General features: G+C 41.7%; 1 protein-coding gene across 10 annotated transcripts in view; it reads right to left on the bottom strand.

Annotated features, from left to right (window-relative positions):
* Positions 1 to 1833: 1833 nt before the first annotated feature.
* The window catches only part of NKTR (natural killer cell triggering receptor), a 53755-nt gene continuing 33366 nt past the window's right edge, over positions 1834 to 22222 (bottom strand). For 5 of the 10 annotated variants that reach the window (XM_032408879.1, XM_032408884.1, XM_032408882.1 and 2 more), the window contains 10 exons: positions 21744 to 21889; positions 20585 to 20807; positions 20052 to 20207; positions 15245 to 15332; positions 14648 to 14793; positions 10502 to 13372; positions 7817 to 7912; positions 7021 to 7077; positions 6401 to 6502; positions 4711 to 4912 (listed from right to left, as the gene is read on the bottom strand). In XM_032408879.1, the coding sequence (XP_032264770.1) occupies positions 4825 to 4912; positions 6401 to 6502; positions 7021 to 7077; positions 7817 to 7912; positions 10502 to 13372; positions 14648 to 14793; positions 15245 to 15332; positions 20052 to 20207; positions 20585 to 20807; positions 21744 to 21889 (3973 nt within the window). In that variant the 3' untranslated portion in view covers positions 4711 to 4824. Of the gene's footprint in view, positions 4913 to 6400; positions 6708 to 7020; positions 7078 to 7816; positions 7913 to 10501; positions 13373 to 14647; positions 14794 to 15244; positions 15333 to 20051; positions 20208 to 20584; positions 20808 to 21743; positions 21890 to 22222 lie in introns of those variants that run through there. The other 5 variants (XR_004300110.1, XR_004300109.1, XM_032408880.1 and 2 more) reach the window with 5 other exon arrangements.

The following is a 22222-nucleotide window of genomic DNA, read 5'->3' on the forward strand; positions in this document are numbered from 1 at the left end:
GCTTGGTTCTAAGCATTTAATTCTCACTACTTCTGAGAGGGAGGCCTTGGTATCCCAGGTTTTCAGATGAGGAGCTGAACTATAAAGGTCAAACAATTTATCTAGTTACCCAAACTAGGAACTGACAGAGTAAAACTTGCACCCAGGCAGTATGGCTCTGGCTCAAATCCCTTAAGGACTGTACCATAGAATAATTGCTCATAGAGGTCCTTAATTCAAAATAAAATCAAATTAGGCCAGAGGCATTGAGATTAGCGGGGTCCTTCTCAGCCTTTCTCTGGGAACCTGGCCTGCCGGTAGAGATGCTGGTTGCAGGAGGACCTGGGTAACCATGCCTCCGCCCCCTGTAGGCCCTCTGGGAGGCCAACTCCTCTCCAGGCAAGCCTGGGAAGGGATGGGCACCACCGATTTCCATGTCCAGTTGTGCCAGGTGTTCACACCCTCTTTCAGGGTTTGTGAGCCAAGCAACGGGCAGTCCAAGTCCTCTTAGTACACATGAGCAGTCAGAGGCTCAGGGTCAGGCCTCCAGATGCAGAATGCAGGTGTCTCTGTTGCAGCCCCGGGTCACTCCCTTTTTACCGATTTTCTCAGGGCTCTAGGCCAGTTGAGACCAAACAGTCCTCAGGCTAGCCCGTGGAGCTGTGAATGGTGGACCCAGGGTCTCCAAGAGGCAGAAGTACTTGGCCTCAAGCTTGGCACAGCCCCAAAGTGGCCTGGTGATTCACAGGGAGGAGAGGGGAAAGGGGCAAGGGAGCACTGCCTCTACCCTCTACCGAAACCTTTAAGCGGACCACTAAAGCCTCCTGCCCCTTTGTGTCGTGGCAGTGCGCTGCCCCTGCCTCGCACACACATCGGCCACTGACCAGAGCTGCCCAGAGTCTGTCCCGAGACAAGCAGGTGCCCTGTTCTTCCAGGATACCCCGCTCCTACCCCTGATCTCTCCGACGCCTGAGGCTGCCTGCCGCCTCTAGAGCATCCAAGGACTTCTTCCTGCCCAGCAGGATTCCTCTCAGCTTGCGTCCCAACTCATTCTATCACAAGTCCCTCCCCGGACTTCTTTCTAGAAACCAGCCCTGGAGTCCAGGCTCTTCCAGCGTGTGAGGCGTGGCTTCCAGGCCTCACCTGGCCAGCTAATTTGCATCACTAGCATGGCAAGTTTCTCTCTATGCCAACTACAGCTTCCTCTCCCTTCCCAACAGTGATGCCAAGCCAGTTTTCATGGTCACTTGTGATAGGGGCATTTTTCTTGAATTCTCTTAGCTCTTATTTAATGCCCAGCTAATTCAGAACAGCCAAGACCAAAGTCCTTGACACATTTCCCTCCAGTACTGCCCAGCTGATCAAAGCGATCATTATCAGAATATGAACAAAATGCTGGAGCTCACTAAAAAGGAACCTCACTTGGGGAGTTCCCTACAGCAAAGAGGCTGTAATTTTCTTTAAATTTTAGTGCATCTAGATCTGACTATTATCAGGGATTCTGACTTGGGGGTCTACCGTTAATTCTGAAAACTGAATCTCTGCAAGTCTGAGAGAGGTTATGTTGTATTCACAAAGAAAATACAAATTCCTCTGAGTTCTGAGGAGAACAAAGTTAATTGTACTTGCCCTGCAAATTCTCATGTGGACACTAAAAATATCACCAAGAATGTTCTCTCTAGGAGCGAGTGATATGTGCCCAGTGAATGTCAGGGAGGGAAGTGTGGGGCTGTCGGTGGTACAGCTGGTAAGTGCGCTGTCCCTAGGCAGCAGCTCCCAGATGAGACGGGACCTACTCCTTCCTCGGCAGAGACATCTGTATGCAGGTCACCTCCGCGGAGTGACGACAAAGCCGGGAGGAAATCCGGAGTTTGCAAGGGAAGAGAGACCAAGCACCATCAGTGCTTCCCTGGGGAGGTGAACATCTTGATCTCTGCCTGAGGTTCCCTCCAGCTCCACCTCATGCCCCACCACTAACACTCAGCGACAGGATGAAAATGAGCTGCCAAAATGAAGTCTCTTTACTGGCTGGGTCAGCAAAGGGACGCAATGGCTCCTTTTTCCATTTCAGAAAGATCTGAAGTCTGGATGGGTAAAGAAAGATGAAACAGGCACAGATTTAGACTAAGTATATATTTTAATTTCTACAAGGTCCCCCTTTCAAGTTTTAGGAACATTTAAATGAAGTGTATACAAATTAGACATTGCCAATATGTACAAAAGTATTTTCTACAGGTTTGAACAATACCAGCTATATCATGTTTCATTTGCAGTAAACAAGACGTTACAAAAACAGTCCAATACATTTTCTATTAAGAAGCACAATACACAACATAATTAAATTTTATTAAAAAATAACTTAAAATACAGAACAATCCCCTCTAGGCAGAAAAGCTATTTCTGTAGTTCATTCAGTAAACACAATTGAATGCTGCGGCTGAGGGCTGTTCTTTTCCACGGAGGAAACAATCGAGGCTTCCAGGGCCCACCTTTTTTGGGATGAAAGTCCCCCCGGCCGCCCCGGAAGTGGGCAGTTATTGTCTGGGGTAGGCAGGGTTCTAGGACGGCCCGCCCCACCCGCACCCCTCGCTTTGTGCCCCGATCCGAGCCTGTGCCTGTGCAGTCACTCCTGTGATTATGCTATGTTCTACGGCAGAGCCAACCTAAAAATAGGGAGACTTGATCAGTTGGCTTGATCTAATCACACGAACCTCAAAAATGAAGGAGGAAGGCAGAGGGATGGGAAGGCCACTGAGGGTTTGAAGATGGAGGGGAACAGGCAAGAAGGAATGCAAGCAGCCTTCAGGAGCTGAGGGAGAAGCCTCCGGCTGACAACCAGCAAGGAACCAAATGAACTTGGAAGTAGATGCTTCCCCAGAGCCTCCATAAAAGAATGCTGCCCTGCTGACCCTTGATTTCAGCCTTGTTGAGACCCTGAGCAGAGAATCCAGCCATACTGTGCCAGACTCACAAGCTACAGAACTGTGAGCTAAGAAATGGGTGATGTTTTAAGCTGCTAAGTGTGGGGTAATTTGTTACATAGCAGTAGAAAACGAATACATTGTCCAAGGGTAACTTTTCTTAACCTAATTAGATTTGGCAGTTTCTGTTTGAGTTCTGAATGTAGGGTTTTTTTCACGGAGTGTTACAGGCAACTTGAAAACCCTTCACATGAATCATGCATTGTTCTGTACTCACTAGGAAGTACGTCTGTTTGACTTGGGTCTTTTCCTAATGCACTCTCGTCTATCAACCTGGCAAACAGCTGACCATTTAACCCTGTTTATGAACCTTTTATGGGTGATGGTTTTAATATATCCAAGGTCACCCCTCCACCCATCAAGGTTGTCAGATCCCTCCAACTGAGGGCTCTTTCCCCCTTACCAAGTACCCCAAGCAAGGCCTGGGGAGGGTGGAGCAGAGTTCCACATCAAACATCCAATATGAATTTCTTCTGCACAACTGGCTTAAACTGGCACTAAGGTGATTAAGTACACTTGGGGCAAAAAACTCAAAGATTAAAAAAACCCCAAAACCAAAAAACACCAGTTTTTACAGGTCAAACCATTTTTGGAGGAACCACCCGAAACTGAAAAAGTGTGATTTGTGCAGTCCTGTACACCCCTCTTCCCCTGGACTTATCATGTCGTGTGAGCTTCACGGAGTCAGAGTGGGTCACAGCGGAAAGAAGACAAACGTGCTGGTGCTTAGAACAGCTCAGCCGCTGTTGTGGTAGAGCTCCCTTAACCTGAAAGACTGGAAAGCCCTCCAAAATGTCCCCGGGATGTGGCAGTGAGGTCTGGCAGTACCCTGAATTCTACTCTTCAATCCGCTCTCCCAGAGGCACGTGTGCCAGTTCTGTGCAGCAAGCCCGAGGGGCCACGCGACCCTCTGTGCCAATCCTGCCTGTTCCAGGGGGCCCCAAGCCACACCTGAGCTTGAGAGAAACCCTCCAGATACTTAAAGTGAATATAGCCCAGAAGGAACCATGCCTGGTGCCAGCAAATTAAAAAAAAAAAAATCACTTCTCTCTCTCCTCTGAGATTCTAATGTAAAGTATACTTGAAGAGGCACCAAAAGGTACCGAGCACCCAAAGATGAACCGGAACAGAATTGTTTTTTACAATCTAAACTTCTGATAGTATTTATTAAAAAGCACATAAAACATTAGGGCCTTAGAGACAGTGCAGGTATTTATAGTTAAGGCTGATTTATTCTTCCCAACCTCACCCGCCAGCCTGGAGTAATACAGACGGTGGGCTGTATGATGACCACTTCCCTGACCCTCTGAGACCACCAAGAAGGAAGGAATGAGTTAAGAACTCCAGAGCCACTGCCTTAAGACTCCTGGCTACCATTAGTATCGATTCTGGGTGGTTTGTTTCTAAGAGCACATATGCATAAGACGGTGTAATTGGTATATAAATATTTGGCCACCTTTAGCAGTTCTTCACAGTTCTGGGCTTGGCAGCATATACGCTAAAACCTGAAAAACGGGCAAAAATAATCTGTATTCTAAGGAATACATGAGATGGAAAGAAATAATCTGTCTAAAATAATATTGCAAATTATACTTAAATTTCATGATTTCTTGATTCAAGAAAATGAAATTCATTCCCAAAGTTGGCTACTGTAAAATGTGGCATAAAAATATTTTTAGGAGACATATCTGTATTTTAAATTCTGTGCACATGTAAATGGACAATAACAATTAAGAAGTGCCTATTTTCGAAACTTATTTCTAATGTTGAAATAGAACAACAGACTGCCATTAAGTTTCTTAAACTTTTAAGTTACCAGATATTTACAAATAAGATATAATTTGTATCAAAAAAGGGGACATTTTCAACTATATGTGCTGCTTTCACTGGGGCTCCGGTGATGAGAGTAACTTCGGTCACTTTCACTGTCAGAGCCGTAAGATCTACAACTCCTGTGTAACAAAAGAAATATACAGACACCTTTTAACTTCAACCCTCTGAATTCCTCTTGAAGCTTCTTTTTTGATACGAGTGGCTTGAAAGCAATACTGATGTGGCATAGCACAGTGGGTGGACGAGTGGGGTCCTGATGGTGGCAACAGTGTAGACTTTTCAAAGATATTTTAAATGACACATGGCAGTAATATCAAGATTAAGATAAAGAAACATCGCATCTTGGGAAATTACTTGAAATCCACTCATGCAAATGAGAATAATTTTCCATGTTACCCAAAATGAACATCAATATTTAATTAGACCGAGGAAGCAAGGGATAAAAAAAGGTACATGAAGAGTTTCATTAAAAATATGGAAACCAAAATGGGGATCCCATGAGGGGTGAAGGTGGGGAAGACATGGACAGGACCACTGGGACACTGCGTCAAGAGGACCTGGCAATGGTCACCAGTTATTTTGAAAAATATTCAGGGAGCCAGTCACTTTGCTAGATGCTAGGGACATACACGGTAGACCAAGTATAGCTTCCTGGGGCTCAAGGACCACACAGAATAGTGGACAAGGCAAACAGGGCACACCGCGGGGAGGCGGGAGTGGTATAACTCAGGGTTATCAGTCAGGACGGCCCCCTGAGGCAGCGGGTTGCAGCTGAGACCTATAGGGTAGGTAGGTGGGAACTGGCCATTTCAAGAGGTGTGTGTATCTCCAGGCAGAAGGACAGGTTCTAGCACATTAAAGGAGGGAAGACAGAAAAGCCCCAGCTGGAGTTGGTAGGCGGAGAGGCCTTACATGGGATGCTAAAGAGGCTGGACCTGCCCCTCTGGGCGGTAGGAAGCCCTTCAAGAGTTTCAAACAAGGGAGGTGTCTAGATCACACTGATATTAGACAAGGATCACTGACTGTAGCTGCAATGGATGGGGGAGGGTAAGACCAAAAGCGACCAGGAAAGGGACATTACAAAAAGTCGCCATTAAGACTTTGGCAGTAGCAGCCCAAATAGGTTATATAAAATGTAATATCTATAAATATCTGTAATACATAAAAATATATTTTTACTAAAACTGATGATATAAACCTCAACCCTGCTGTTGAAGCAAATGATGACATTTTAGTATACTTTTTTTTTAATTTAAAAAACTAATAAATTGGTTTTGCTATTTTTAGCAAGTAGCCCTATTTAAAGGAGTGGGGCTTGGTCTGGGTGGCCTTCTCTCTTTACCCTTCCAAAGAAACTCTTTGTCCAAGGGTATGTAAATATTACGGAATCCATTTTAGATTCAAACACGAACAATAACCAACAAACCTGACCCAGCAACCCTTAATACAAAAGCCACCTCTAGGAGATGCCTGTGGGTTGCTGAAACTCAAGAGGAATAAGTATTTCTGACCTCGGAAGATTACGCTTTCTCTTCTACGAGCCGTGTGTCACCTCCCACACCAAGTGCCCACAGTACCTTGCAGTAACCTGAAGGAGGGAGACGCACCTGGATCGCCTGCTGTACCTTCTGCCTCGGCGGTAACTGTCACTCCTCTGGCTTCTGCTGCGACTCCGACTCGTGCTGTAGTAGCTATCGTAAGTGCAGGACCTGCTCCAACGGCAACCACACACACTTAGTCCCCACTCCAACACTCACAGGCTTCCGTTTCTTCTTACGGTCTCTTCAGTGTTCTCTGAGGACAGGGGCACTCTATGACTGTGTGAGGACACACGTGCACAGCAAGTACTGGAGACGTTTAACAAGTGCCCCAGTGAGACTTACCGCATGAAACAGAAAAATGTTCATTTCTTTTCTGCATTGAAAAATATCACAAAGTTAACACTGACTTAGTCTGACCGAATCTGGTGGATCTTCGGCAATTATATTCAATAAATACCTGCCATTACAACTGGACATCAATTGTCACTCTGACACCAGAGTACAATGGGCCAACAGATAAAAGCTGTCAAAAAAACCTCACGTAGATAGGAGATGATTTCATGAAACAAATACATGTGTTTAAATTTTTCAATAGACTACAACACTTTTTAAAAGGGAATGAAGGGTTTTTAAAACAAGGCCTTTCAATTCTGCCCCCACAGGTGGTTCCCACCCCCTGTCCGTACCTGGACCGACTATGGGGGTCGTACGAGCTGCTCCTGGATCTGCTCCTGCTGGATGTCCTAATAGGAATCACATGAGGGACCATCATTTTGTGGCTCAGGACAGGTTATATCAAAAATCTAGACTTTTATTTGCCCATCAAGGAAAAAACACAATGAAATCCAGTAGGTGTATTTATTTCATTTCTTTATCAAAAATATGTTGGATTTTTTAAAAGCATGTTGGATTTCATTCTGATTAACTTTTGTTCTTCTATGAGGTGCACATAGCAAAGTCACTGGGGAGGTTCTAACTGGGTGGGGAGGGGAAGTCTGCACAGGTCAGATACCTGCAGGTAAAGATGAAGCTGCAGCAGTGGAAAATACCTCAGAGGCAAAAGAGGGTTTGATGAAGCTGGGAGAAATACAAACCTGGGGTCACCCCCCCACATGCTCCATCCCGTGGCCCCCTACTAACCAATCAGTCCTCCTATCCCAATCCCTAACCCAAGCCAAGAGGTGACTGCAGATGTGAACTGAGGTCAAGGAAGATATACTGGAGGTCGGGGGTGGGGAGATAGTGGGCAGGGCCTTTTTAAAAGATTTCTACTGCTTCTCTTTCCTCACTCTGATAAGATCACATCCTGAGGATAGCCAGTGAGAATCTGACAGTTCCTAGAAAGAAACAACTAGATGACAGGCCTGTCTGGTATTCAGCAAAGACAGGATTCTTCTCAAAAGCTCCCCCACTCTGCCTGTGCAGGCCTTGAAAAGCAGACAGGATGAAGACCACGTGGCAGGGTGGGGCTCCCACACTCACCTATGACTTTTGTAACTGCGGTAGGAACTGCTGCGGCTTCTTGTGCGGCCTCTGCTGTACCATCCTCTGCTCCGACTTCTAGAATAGCTTCTTGATCTACAATTGAGAGTGAAAAAATATAATTATGTTAACTCACCATGCTGTTCAAATGATTACTAGTAGGACAGGAAGGGGAGAACACAACAAGGAAAGTCGTTCACAAACTCTTCATAGCGGGTTTGACAGTGACAGCTAATGAAGGTTTAAATTGAACAGAATGAAATAAGCCAGAAAAGGCTGGTAAAGGTGTATTCACTGGAGTCCTACTTGTAAGACCAGAAGAAGAAATAATCCAAAGCTCCACTAATGATAGATTGGGGGGGGGGGGGGTGCGCAGAGAAATTCAGTAAAATACTCTCAAGTAGGAAAATGAAGTACAGCTACATACATCAACAGAGACATCTCTTAGAACATAGTGTTGAGTGAAAAATGCATAGATAGAACATGTATGTAGGTATGCATATCTGTAAAGATTTTGTTTGAAGACATGCAAAAACACTGTATACAAATAGAAATATCTGTGGCAAAACTAAAGAACAACAACAACAAAGGGGTGCCTGGGTGGCTCAGTCGTTAAGCATCTGCCTTCAGCTCGGGTCGTGATCCCAGGGTCCTGGGATCGAGCTCCACATCGGGCTCCCTGCTCAGCGGGAAGCCTGCTTCTCCCTCTCCTACTCCCCCTGCTTGTGTTCCTGCTCTAGCTCTCTCTGTCAAATAAATAAATAAAATCTTTAAACAACAACAACAACAACAACAAAACTACAAAAAAAGTTTATAATAATGTTTAATTCTAGGAGAGAAGAGAGAAAGTAGGGTGGCATTGAGTAGTAGGGATATATCAGGTATGTCAAAGCTCTATTTTTTAAAATCTACATGACATTTTAAATTATTTATTTATACCTAATCATTTATTTTTTTTAATCTACTTAGTATTTAATAAAACAAGGAACTTAAGTAGTACAATTCTGCCCCTCTGCATTCACTTGGCTCCCCACTCTTCTCCCCCAATTTTCTGTCATTTAGGACAGAACGATATCCCTATGTCTAGGCTACTTATGTAACATCTTCAAAGGCTTTATTTTATTTACTATGTACTTATGTTTTAGAAGACATGATCTGCTTCCAGTTTATCTACAAGAGAATGAACGCATTATGTTCTAGTAAGATTCTAGTCATTTACTCGACAAACAATTATAGAGCAGATTCTGTGAGGTAACAGAAAGATGAGTAGAAAATGGTCCCAGACTTCAGTGAGTTCACAGCCTAGTAGGGGAGGCACGGCCAGGTGAGTAACCAAAACAGGGAGGCAAGGTTAGCTGTCTGGTCTACTACCCATTAGCTGCATAACTTAAAGCAAATTCCTTAGGCTTTCTAACCCTGTCTTCATTTATCACATGAAATGCCACCCACCCCAAAGGCAGCGGTAGGAAGCTAAATGAGAGTGGCCAGCAACACCAGCAGCTCAGAACTGTCAGAGCATGAATGGAAGGCAGATGTTAAGCAGACAGGGGGGCTAAAGTAGCTCAATTGTGCCTGCATCTAGGAATATGAACCTAGAGAGAAAAGGCCAGGATTCACCAGGTCTCTGGGCCTGCTGGGATTCAGGGCAGGAGGAAAAAGAGCCCGCAACACAAGCATGGAATGGTCTGAGAGGGACGAAGAGAGCTAGCTAGCAGGTTCCAGGAGGGCCAAAAGGACTGAAAACATGCCCTGGCACTCATGCGAAGGAAGTACCTGAAAATAGCCCTTTTAGGAAGATGTGGGGGAGGGAAGGCACAGAAGACAGACTGCAAGCAACTAAAGAGTAAATGGGAAACAGTTATTACAGATGGCAAATGTTGTTTCCTATCTTTAAAGAAATCCAGGTGAGAAAGGGAAGATAAATAGCTAGAAAGGGGGGGAAAAAACCCCAAAGATTTTTACTATATTATTAGGCTCAAGTGATGAAAAACAAGCACAATATACTAAGGGATATGAGCAATTAAGAGATAGTGAGGTAAAACCATGAAATATTTACAAGGAAAAAAAGGAATACAAATTACTTATTAACTTCACATCACCATCACTGATTTTGTAAAAATTCTCATTCTCTGCACAATCCAGTCTATGCTGATGACAAAAGTTAGATGCAACCTGAACCAAAATAAATAAATTTTTACCATGCCCCTCCCCGCTAACCCTTGAATAAAGATCAACTAGATGCAGGTCTTGGGCAGGTTAACTTGGCCTCTCTGGCCCCCACCTTCCACTTGTGTAAAATGGAGAGTTAGATTAATGATCTCTAAATCCTACATAATTCTGTAAATTCAGGATTTCCTTCTAAGGCATCACTGAGAGGTGGGAGAGCAGCGTCACACCGTTAGAGAGAGAGACTTGCCACCTATCACGGCAACTCATTTCTACCGCCAGAGAGCTTTAACTGACAAGCAATAGTTTTTGACATTGAGCCCACATTTCTTCGCCTAAAATCCCCACTTCCTATGTCCTCACAATTGGCTCTTAGTCACACAGCATGAGACTTCCCCTTATTCCCTTCCAGATATTTGGAAATAGTGATCTCGTCTCTAATTCTGGTGTTCTTCCAAGATAAACAGTAACAGACTCTCCTTTGGGGGGGGGGCGGGGGGAAGAGACTACATTGCTCACCGATAAGATGATGTGGAACTTCGCGATCGACTTCTTGAGTGACTGTAGGAGACAGACCGTGTTCTGTGTCTTGATTTGGTTTCAGATTTGCTTCGAGATCTGCTTGGACTCCGGGACTGGCTATCCCCATCCCGACTAGGCGTCTGCTCATCACTTGAACTCTCCTGATTCCTTGGCCTCCGGTTTAAGCGTGCCGTCTTTCTTACTTCATCAAAGAGAGACCCAGGCCGAACTTTATTTTTGCTTTTAATTTCTATCCTCAAGCCTTGTGGCTTCATCTCAGGAGCAGCAGTCAGTGCCTTCACCTCCGTGGCGCTGGCCGTGGGGGCCGTCGGTACCGCCAGGTTCCCCACCCCTTGCAGGGGCTTCCATTTGTTATCCAGGAGGCCCATCTGGCTCTTCTCAGCCGCCTCTCTCTTCACGGCGCTTTCTGTGGCGCTGGCCAGGCTAGCAGGGCTGCTGTCCCGCTTCCCCACGTCCGCCATCGTTTTGCTTTCCTGTTTTCCCTCCTCTGTCTCAGGATGCTCTGCGTGCATATCCTGTTGTAGAACAACGTTTACGTCTGGGGTGGCAAGCCCTGAATTTCCTAGAGGGGATGCCTCCTTGGCTGGGGAACTCCTATCAGGAGTGCAAATCTCCATGTTGTCATCTGTCTGCAGCACATCCTCCACTCCGCTTGGGGCCCTTTCTGCAATATGCTGAATGCTGGAGGGAGAAGCGGCTCCCTGTTCGTCAGAACTGAAAGCTGTGGGAGAAGCACCCAGTTTACTATCCTCTTTAGTAGGCTGCCCAGTATCTGATGAAGTCATGATGAGATTACATTTACCTGAAAGGCGGCCCTCTTCGCAGGACCTCTCGGTGTGCGAAATGTTTTCTTTCATGGTCTCACTATTTTCAGAAACTTGTTTTTTCTCTTTTGCCTCTTGAGTAACTTGTTTCTCATTAGTCTCCTCCTCCTCCTCCTCACCAAATTCTAGTGGAGGCTGCCAGTGAAATGCCTGTTTTCGTTTTGGAGCCTTGTGCTTTTTGTCTTTTTTCCCTTTCAGTTTCTCCTTTGCTTTTTTGGTCTGTTCCCGTCTAAGATTTTCCTTTGACCCGTGTTTGTGCTTCCGTGCCTTTCTTGTAGTGTTTTCTGAATTGGAATAGGACCCCTCGGAATCAGAGGTTGAAGACCGCTGCTTACTTGATTTCCAAGCACCATTACCATCAGGCAACGAAGTACTTGCCGAAGACTTTGTTGGGGGTTTGGCTTTGCTGTGAATTTCACCAAACTCTGACTCAGAATCTGACGTAGCTTCACCTTCCTCCTTATCAGAAGATGGCCGGGAAATATTTTTACTGTTTTTGGTTACATCTCGTTCAGAGTTTGACTCAGAGTCCCATTTACTCCCAGCATAATTCTTCCTTTTGGGCTTACTGCCATTTCTAAGGTGATCAGAAAGATTCTCCTTCAAGGCCCTTTTCTTTGAACGAGGGCATTCCTGTTCAGGCTTGGATTTCTCTTCATCTCTGTTCTTCTCTTGCTTATTGTTCATTTCCATCTGGACTTGCCTCTCTTTTTCCTGGGCTGACTGTGTAATGTGAACACTTGACTGTTCACTGTCCGAAGAATAATCTAAAGATGACCTGCTTTCGCTATACTTCCTCTGACTCGAAGATTTGTCTCTGCTTTTCACATATTTATTGCGAAGTCTCTTCTCAGAGCTGCTGCTGTGCCTCTTATTTGAAGTGTTACTTTTTTTCCCATTGGATCTAAATTTTCTCTTGGCTCGTCTTCCATCATCACTGCTAACAGAAGAGTATGACGATGATCTACTACACTGTGAACGATCACTGTATTTATTTCGTGAATGAGATCTAGATGAGGCAGACCTAGATCTTGAATGTGAACTAGCTAGACTTCGTGACCTTGTGTATGATCTGGAATAAGATCTACTCCTAGAAGATCTGCTCCTTGACCTTGGTGAACTTTCCGAACTTCTATCACTGTATTTTGAATAAGCACTCCGATCACTTTCTGAATTTTTTTCTCTTTTATGGTAGGATGATGAACTTCCAGTGTCTTTGATATTTGCTAAACTGTAAGTGCTTTGGAGGGGCAGCAAATGGGTTGTTTTAGCTTTCATTTCCTGAATTCGCTCATAAGAGGGCTTCCAGGGCTTCTGTCCCGGCTTCCACCTTGAAGGAGGGGGACTGTCACTCAGTGGTATTACAGGAATATTTTCCGCTACCACTGGTTGTACTACGACGTTTTCATTTTGTGGCACTGTTGCTCTTAAAGGTTCCGTTTTAACTGGCTTATTTTCACTTAACTGAGAGGTTGTTCGTCTTGGTGATTTTGATGCTGTCCTTTGGTGCCCTGACTTGGAAGTAGATCTGGACTTTGATCTACTTCGAGAATGTGATGAGGATTTTGATGGAGTCCTTGATCTTGAGCTTCCTCTAGAATAAGACTGCGAGTGAGATTTAGATCTGTAGGAGTCTCTGCTGGAATGGGTTGAAGAGCTCTGGTCACCCTTATCAGATTTAGACCAGTCCCTCTTTGATGAGTGATGAGATGATAACGAGGAAGAACGAGATCTCCTTTCTCTGTCACAAGAGGATTTCATTCTTCGGGTGGAAGATTTTGAGGATTCTATGTCTGATGGTACAATAATCCTTCTCTTCTTGGTCTGCTTGTGTCTTCTGCAACGTTTCTGCTTTTTAGCTTTCTTTTTATGTTTAACCTTTTTCTCTTTCCTGCGTTTTTTATGGTGACCGTCGGAGTGTCTTGCTGTACTAAGGTCTGAATAATATCCATTATAGGACCACGATCTGGATCTCTGGGACAAGCTTCTCTCATCCCATCGGCTTGAACAGGGGTCACTTAATCTATTGAAAAGAATACAGTATGCATGCAGTTATTTACAAGCATGTTTTCTAGGCTTTAAGTTTAAAACACATTTGTTGTCAGTACAAAAGCATTGACAAAAGCCTAGTTAAGAACAAAGTACTGACTCCATCAACACTTTAAGCACAAGTAGGAAGGATACATCAAGGGGTGACAGGCCTCATCTTGACCTCATAATTTCAGAGATACACACTGACAACTACTAACAGATTCACTAATAAAAGGATTTTTTAACTAAGCAAAAGATTTCAAATTTGACAGAAAAACGGTTTTGAACCAAACCAAACCAAGAGCACTGCTGATATACTGAGTTCCTTGGCTAGGATGTTCATGACCCTCTGGCTCCGGGAACAATTTTTGAGGGAGAGTCAAATCAAGTTCCCAAACAATTCTGTTGATTCCCTGCAGATACAGGACAGCTGCCTGAACTTTAAAGAGGAAGTCTCTTAAAAAGCTAGCATGACTATTATTTTATTTCAGCTTCATAGAGGTAATTAAGACTTTCTCTTAAGGTTATAGTTAAATCACTTCCTACAGAAATTGAGGAATAAGCACATGAAAATAGATGCAGGCTTTACAATCTTAGTGGTAATGGGTAATGTGAGGGCTCAAAATAGAGAGTTCTCTATACCACTGTGTCTAAATCACTCTCACATAGCAGACGCGTCCCCTCTTCCGACTTCTAACCATTCTCCTGGACACCCACAGAGGAGAAGAGACTACTACCATGAACAATTATAGAGGGGTCCCATGGTGTTATTTTTCACTAGCTATTCTGAAGCCAGCCCCATTTCTACAAGAGATATTCTGCTGTGGGGTGTTACAGAGGGTAAGAGAAGGGTACACTTCTGAAGAAGCAACAGTCCGTGGGGTCAGAAGTTAATGCACATGCCAGGTACAGATTTTCCTACCTACCAATTCATTCATCAGTGACTAAGACCTGGCTAGGAAAGAATCTGCTATATGATTTTTAGGTCCTGATTATTTCTAAAATTGTACAAGATATCTTTGAGAGATTCAGTAGGTTTATAGTTTTGTGAGGGAAGACAGAATTCTGATTTAAAAGCACCCTGAAGCCAATCAGCCCTCCTACTTAATAGCTCTCTTTTTGCCAAGTATTCCCAAAGGCATTCTCTTTGGTCACGGTCGCACTTTAAATGTTAAGTCTTTAATGAAAAGTCCAGAAGTAAGTCTCTAGCCTCTTAACACTCAAAATATAGTAGACACAGGATTGTGCTCATACTCAAAGCTCTTACTTATCTCCTTTACTCCATTTTTCTCCACTAGGTGGTCTGTATGCTCTTAATCTCTGCATTTCTTCTTTCCAGTGAGGAGGAGTTTCACTGCTATCATCATCGTCTGATTCAGAACATGATCTTGATCTTGGAGGAGTGTGATAGCGCTTCAAAAACAAAGATAGGAATAACTGTTTTTAAAATACTGCTCAATTACAGTCTGCTATAGGACAGAGTCAGGTATAAAACCCAATCTCAGATGCCATTCAAAAGCAATAATAATTCAAGTACAAAAGGATGATATGAAGTTATGTCATGACAATATAAGACACCAAAAGAAATGGGATTTTTTCTTAAAGTCCTAATGATTACATTAATTAGCCTAGACTATTCAACATACTAAGATTTCTCAACATACTCACTGTTTCACATGTCATTTCATACTTAAAATGCAGCAATAAATTTTGATCTAATAGCAGTATCTTCATATACCTATGGAGAATACAACTAGCTCCTTGAACAGATCTTGGATTGTACCTAAAATTAAAGCTAGGATTTTGCCTATACTGCTTACTTAGATAAGTAATTTGAAAAAAAGAAAAGTCTTAACACACATACAATTGTGCCCCTTCCTTTAATCTTCCGTCCAGATTTTGATACAGATGGTTTTTGATCACTTACAACAGGTGTAACATCAGGAATCTTCCTGGAAAAGAAGACTGAAAATTAAAAATAAGCAAATGCTGGGCAGTTTTCTCAATATTTAAATGCAAAATTTATGCTCCTATAATACAAAGTCATTTCATTTAGATCCAACACTTTTGCAGAATGAGGCACTCCACATAACCTGATTTTCTAGGCAAACTCTTTAAATGCCAAACCTTAAAAAAAAAAAAAAAGGGTAACTCAATTGGGTAGAAATGTATGTATGATACTATGCATCTTTTTAAGCATAGTACTACTTTTAAACAAAATCCCTTTTTACCTGTCTCTTGTCAAAAACAGTGATGTTCTAAGGGAATCCTAAGGTATTTCTGACTCTGATGCTTAAATTGTTTTTAAAACTATATTTTGTTATTTTATTTTATATTTTTAATAACTCATTTGTCTTCCCCACTCTACAATAAGCTGCCCCTCCTTCAATGCTCTGAATCTGCTGCCTTATGGTAATTCTAAGAGTACAGAGTTTGTGGCAGCTAGTCCTCCATGCATGAGAAGTCTTCATACCTCAAGTTTTTTACCTGTTACTAACATGATGGCTAGCTCTTATTGAGTACTTACTATGTGTCAGACATTATGTTAATAAGCATTTTTAACATAACTGAGTCAAATGTATGTAATGTAAAGCTGGCCATTTTAGCCAATTTTAAGTGTACAGTTCAGTGTCTTAATTACACTGATGTTGTGCAACCATCACTACTATCTTTCTAAAACTTTTTCATTACCCCAAACCCAAACTCCACCCATTAAGGAATACCTCCCCATCCCTGCAAATTCCCTCAGCCTCTGGTAACCTCTAATTTATGGCCAAATAACATTCCATGATGTATGTACACATCACATTTTGTTTATCCAACCATGTGTTGGTAACTTGGGATCTGTCTCTTCCTTTTCGCTACTGTGAATACGCTGCAATGAGCACTGACATACAAATATTGTTTCATTTTCTATTTTCAATTCTTTTGAATATATACCTACCCATGGAATTGCCTGGTTACGTGGTAAATCTATGCTTAACTTTTTGAGGAACAACCAAACTATTTTCCCCAATGTCTGAATCATTTCAGACTCCTGCCACCAATGTATAAGGATTCCAATTTCTCCATACCCTTGCTGACACTAGTTTTTTGGGGTTTTGTTTTAAATTATAGCCATCCTGGTAGGTGAGTATTATCTCACTGTGGGTTTGATTTGTATTTCCCTAATGACTAATGATGTTAAGCATCTTTTCATGTGCTTGCTGGCCTTCTGTATGAAACGTCTATTCAAATGCTGTGTCTATTTTTAAATTGAGTTGTTTTTTTGTTATTGTTGTCCATGCTTTTGGTGTCAAATGTAAGAATTCACTGCCAAACTCAAGGTCATAAAAATTTACTCCTATGTTTTCTAAGAGTTTTATAGTTTTAGTTCTTATATTTAGGTCATGGACCCATTTTCATTTTTGTGTATGATGTGAGGTAGGGGTCCAACGTTACTCTGTTGCATGTGGAAATCCAGTTGTCCCAGCACAAACATTTATTGAAGAGACAGACTTCTTTCTCCACTGAATGGATTTTGCATCCTTTTCTAAAATCAATTGGCCATACATACTGCTACAGGTTTATTTCTGGACTCTCAATTCTATCCCACTGGTCTATATATCTTTATGCCAGTACCACACTATTTTGATGACTGTAGCTATGTGTTAAGTTTTGAAATCAGAAGGTGTTGAGTGCTCCAACTTTGTTCTTCTTTTTCAAGACTGTTTTGGCTATTAGGGGCCCCCTACAATTCCGTATGATTTGATATTACTTTTCCATTTCTGCAAAAAGGCTGCTGAAATTTGATAGGGACTGCATTGAATCCAAAGCTTGCTTTGAATAGTACTGACATCTTATCAATATTAAGTCTTCCAACCCATGAACATGCAAGGTTTTTCCGTTTATTTAGGTGTAAATATTTTGTAATTTTCATTGTACAAGGCTTTTACCTCTTTAAATTTATTCCTAAGTATTTTATTCTTTTAGATGTTGTTTTAAATAGAATTGCTTTCTTAATTTCCTTTTCAGATTGTTCATTGCTGGTTGTTAACAAACACTTTAAAGGCATTAGCTCACTGAACTCTCATAACAACACTATGAGGTAGGTACTATTAGCATCTTCATTTTAAAGATAGAGAATTTTAAGATTAAGAGGTTACAAATCTTGCCCTAAGTCACAGAAAGAAATGCAACTTCACTCTTAAAGCCAATAGACAGGGTTTTCTAAGCTCCAGGAAATCGGGGTCCAGGTAAACATACAAAAAAAATACAATTCTTCTATAGAAAAATCTTAACTACAAAGTATACATACAGTTTTTTTCAGTAATTTCATGACATTACTTAATTCTCACAGTGAGATAAGTAGGTACTCTTGGTAGACAACTGTTAACCCCATTTTCCTCATGAAGAAAAAGGACTGAACTTGCCTACACATGTTCAGCAAAAATTAACGTTTACCTGGGAACCTTTTAGGTACTGGTCCAATGCTACCATCCTCCACCTTCTCCCCAGAAATTCTGATTTGATTTGCTGTATGGCCCAGAAGCTGGTATTTTCAAAAGCCTGCAAATTATTCTAAAGTACCACTAAGGTCGAGAACAAATAAACTAGAGCCAAGTGTGGTACCCAAATTCCGCTAAGCAAATTACTAATGATATGAGTTTAACCGCTGATAAATCAGTAACGTGGCAGGTTCACTATGGCTAAGAGCCCCTGCTTCTTAACCTTGCATATGTTGAGTTCCTGAAGCACAATTATAGCTCCCAAACAACTGATCAAAATCTCAAAGATCCTGATAAAATAGATCAATTGTGCTATCTTTGTATGACACAACTACCAGCCAATTATAATTTAAAGTAATTCTGCAGAAAATAACTTCCAAAGATGTTATGTGACCAAAGAAGAGTGATGACCAAACAAAATTATCAGCACTTTTCAGTCACAAATGAAATCACTGCTTTAACACCACCAGATAAGAGAGGTCAGCAAACTTTTTCTGAAAAGGATCCGAGAGTAAGTATTTTAGGATTTGTAGGCCAAGAAGAAAATTAAGGCTATTATTCAGGTACTCAGATAACAAGAAAGAAAACAAATTTTCACTAATGTTTTATCAGTAAAATTTGAAACATGACAACTGAGTATCATTTCTTTGTAATAAAGATCTACTAACGAGAGGAACAGAGTTCTTTTGGAGGGGTGAATAAGCCTGCTTCTCCCTCTCCCACTCCCCCTGCTTGTGTTCCCTCTCTTGCTGTTGTCTCTGTCAAATAAAAATAAAAAATAAAAACATTTCACTTAATTAGGATTCACAGTATTTCCTATCAAAATAGATAATGCTGTTCATCTGGTAATGCTGATCTGTAATGAGCTTGTACATATTTTATCTTTAAAAATACCTTCTCGCCTACAGGGGTGGTATGTGCAGTGCCTGAAATCCTGGAGAGCTGCAAGGGCATTGCTGCGATGCCGCTTGCACCAAGCAGCTGTGTGAAGCAACAGAGCAGCCCATACAAACCGCCACGACGACGCAAGTAGGCTGCTATAGCACAGGACAGCCCTTCTGTATCTTCTTACAGTGAACGAGTGGATGCAGCTGTGTTCCAGTAAAACTTTACGCACACTGAAATTCGAGTTTCATTTAATTTCCACACGTCACAAAATACTACTCTTTTTATTTTTTCTACAACATTTTATCATGCAAAAACCATTTTTTTAAACCTCACAGGCTATATAAAAATAGGCAATAGACCAAATTTGGCCCACGGACAACACCTGTCATATGACAGAGAAACTGACCTTTCAAGTTTCCTGCCTTTTGAAAGCCAAATAGATTTGATCAATGAACTTGGTGTCTTATATTTTAATAAAAAAGAGTCCCACTAAAATTTAACAAGCCAGAATTTGCAATGAAAACATCAACATGTTAAACTTTTAATTCAAAATACATGCCATTTTATAACAGCTTTTTTAAAATGAGACAATACTAGACTTTAAAAATGTTTAATGAACTAAATAAGGCCCACCTTATGTAGAAACCTGACTGTAAACAAGGCATGTGCATCATTTCTCAGCCTTCAACAAAACTCTTCATAAGGAACTTATCAATGATTTGCCACATTATGGAATTTTTGTTCAAACAACATTTAATAGTTCTAAACTTGAGGTAACACAAAATATACTACATAGTATTTTTTGAGGCCAAATCTAAAGCCACACATTATCTTTCCCAATGCAGAGAACTTATCACTGAGCAAGTTATTAGCAAGAGTCACATATTTATGATGCTAAATTGTACCCCAATCACCATGCAATTAATTTTATACTATTCAAATTGGAACACATTTTATCATTCCATTGAATCCAAACAGTTCAACTGACCCTCTGTTGTGGCAACCAAATCTCACCTCTAATGAAAAGCCAAGAAAAAAAAATTAGTAATGAAATCTTTCCAGAGCTCCAGTTAAGAACTTCTCCCCTGGCCTATGTGCCCAACCCCCTTCCCTACTAGTAGAATGTGAATTCTGAAAGGTAGGCTATGTGTCATTCATTAACCTGGCATCTCCCACAGTATCGTTCAAAGCGCTTTGACTATAGGTCATGCTCAATAAATGAGTGTGGAACCGCAAGGTGCTGATGGAATTATCATTCACAGAAATGAAAACACCAGGGTTAATCACCCTACTTACAGTTCAGGTTCCACGGTGACAAGAGGCATATCTCTTCTCAGTAAAAATCGGTTCTCAGGAACTGGAGGAATCTCCTCTGGGCGGACCACAGGCTTTTCTCTTTTAGCATTTGAATCAACTGACCTTTTTTCATTGGTATCACTCCTCTCTGAGTGACTTAGAGAGAACAAAGCATGCCACCAATTAAAATGTAAAATGTTTGCATTTCAGATAATATTAAAGAACATATAAAGCATGACCACAGTACTAAATACCACAGTACTAAATTCTGCTATGAAAATTGTCAAATGATTCTAAAACTTTTTTAAGTTTCAAGGATTTTTTTTTTTCACCTGCAAACATGTAAATCTTTGCTATGAAATGTCTGTGCTACCCCTAGAATAGTCAAATTTCAAATTAAAGTCCAAAAAATATTATCCTTTTTCAACAATAGGTTATAAAGCTAAGTTTACACAACTGCACATGCTTTCCCTATCAGGGTGTGTGTGTGTGTGTGTTTTTAGCTTAAGATTCCCCTGGTGTTTCACACTTACCCTTTTGGGCTCATTATATGTTTATTCCTTGGCTCTTCTGAACTGCTTGCTTCCTTTCGTCTCTTTTTAGAATGTTTAACTTTTGGCCGCCTCTTATGTTTCCTTCTTCTGCTTCTCTCATGTTCAATTTCACTTTCTGAAGAAGATTCTGAAGAGGAAGAGGAATTGGAAGAGGAATCCGAGTCTTCTGAATGAGTTGGTTTCTTCCTTTTTTTCTCAAAAACTTTTAAGAAATATTAACAAGAATATTAATACTGGATTTCAGTGCCTACCATTCAGAGTAAAACATGTGACTACCTAGTATCATAAAACATGCTTTATCAACAGAAAACTAAAGACAGAATTTAAATAAACTTTTCTTCATGTTGATAATACAATGTGCTGCTGAGACTGTAAGGTAACAAAGCCCTTGCCTCATGAGGCCTATATTCTAGTTGGATCAGGTAAGAAAATAAGTAACTGCATAATATGACAAATGGTTAAGTGCTAGGACAGAAACACAAAAAAAGCAGGGTAAAGGGAATAGGGAGAGTCAGGGGGTAACTGAAAATTACATTTGAACAGAGACCTGAAGGAAGTGAGGTAAGGGGTCATGCAGATACTTGGATGGAGAGTGCTGCAGATAGTGGGGACAGCCAGCGCAAAGGTCCCTGCGTGCTTGGCGTGTCTGAGTAAAGGTCAACGTGGCTGGGAGGACAATGAATGAAGGGGAAGAGGTGAGAGAAACCGCAGAGCAGACTGCCTTACGGACCAAGTAAAGACTTTAGCTTTGGCTGACTAAGGGAGCCCTTGGAGAAGATCACTCTGGTTGCTGTTAAGGACAGATTACAGAGGATCAAGAGTACAAGCAAGGAGACCAGTCAGGAATTTACGCTGAGAAAAGATTATAGAGAAGGACAGAGGTAAACAGGACAGGTCTGAGGCTACTGCAATCGTCCAGGTCTGGACAAGGCTGATAGCAGGGGGAAGTATAAAGAAGGGAGATTTGATAAGATTTGTACATGACTTGGATAGAAAGTATGATAAGAAGCATCGGGGCTACTGCCATACAACTTGTATAGTTTCCTCCACTACTAAAATCCAGTAAGTATGTTTAAGTTATAGTCTTCAACATGTTTTACCTATATCCTAGCTCCCTCCACTCCCCAAAAACCCTTACCATCTTTTGTTGATTTTGTGGCAAGCACCCCACAATCAATAACTCGCACATCTGCGTAAGGTCTACTTGCAGCATCCGTTTTCAGATTTTCAATCTGTTCGATTACTTCAAAACCAGAAATAACTAATCCAAAGACGACATGAACCCTGTCACAATACAAATTCGAGAAGGAACTGGTTTGATCCCAATTAAGCCATAAGCAGTAATCACAACTGTTATAAATGACATGTCTACAGACCTCAATAGAAAAGCAAAGTGTCTGATGAATGAAACAACTAGAAGGGAATTAGAACTTGACATCTGCTTCATAAAAGGAACATACAACAACAATTACTCAAATTGAGCCTCAGTTTTCTGCCTAAAACAGTATTTCTTTTTTATGGTAGAGTCTGAGAACAGTCAGATTGCCCTTAATACTCAGAAACTATTGTTACAGAGTCACTCAAGAGAGCACGACTGGGAGGTCTATCCATAGGCCC

The sequence above is a fragment of the Phoca vitulina genome, unplaced genomic scaffold (assembly GCF_004348235.1).
Source record: "Phoca vitulina isolate PV1807 unplaced genomic scaffold, GSC_HSeal_1.0 scaffold10, whole genome shotgun sequence".
Lineage (NCBI taxonomy): Eukaryota > Metazoa > Chordata > Mammalia > Carnivora > Phocidae > Phoca > Phoca vitulina.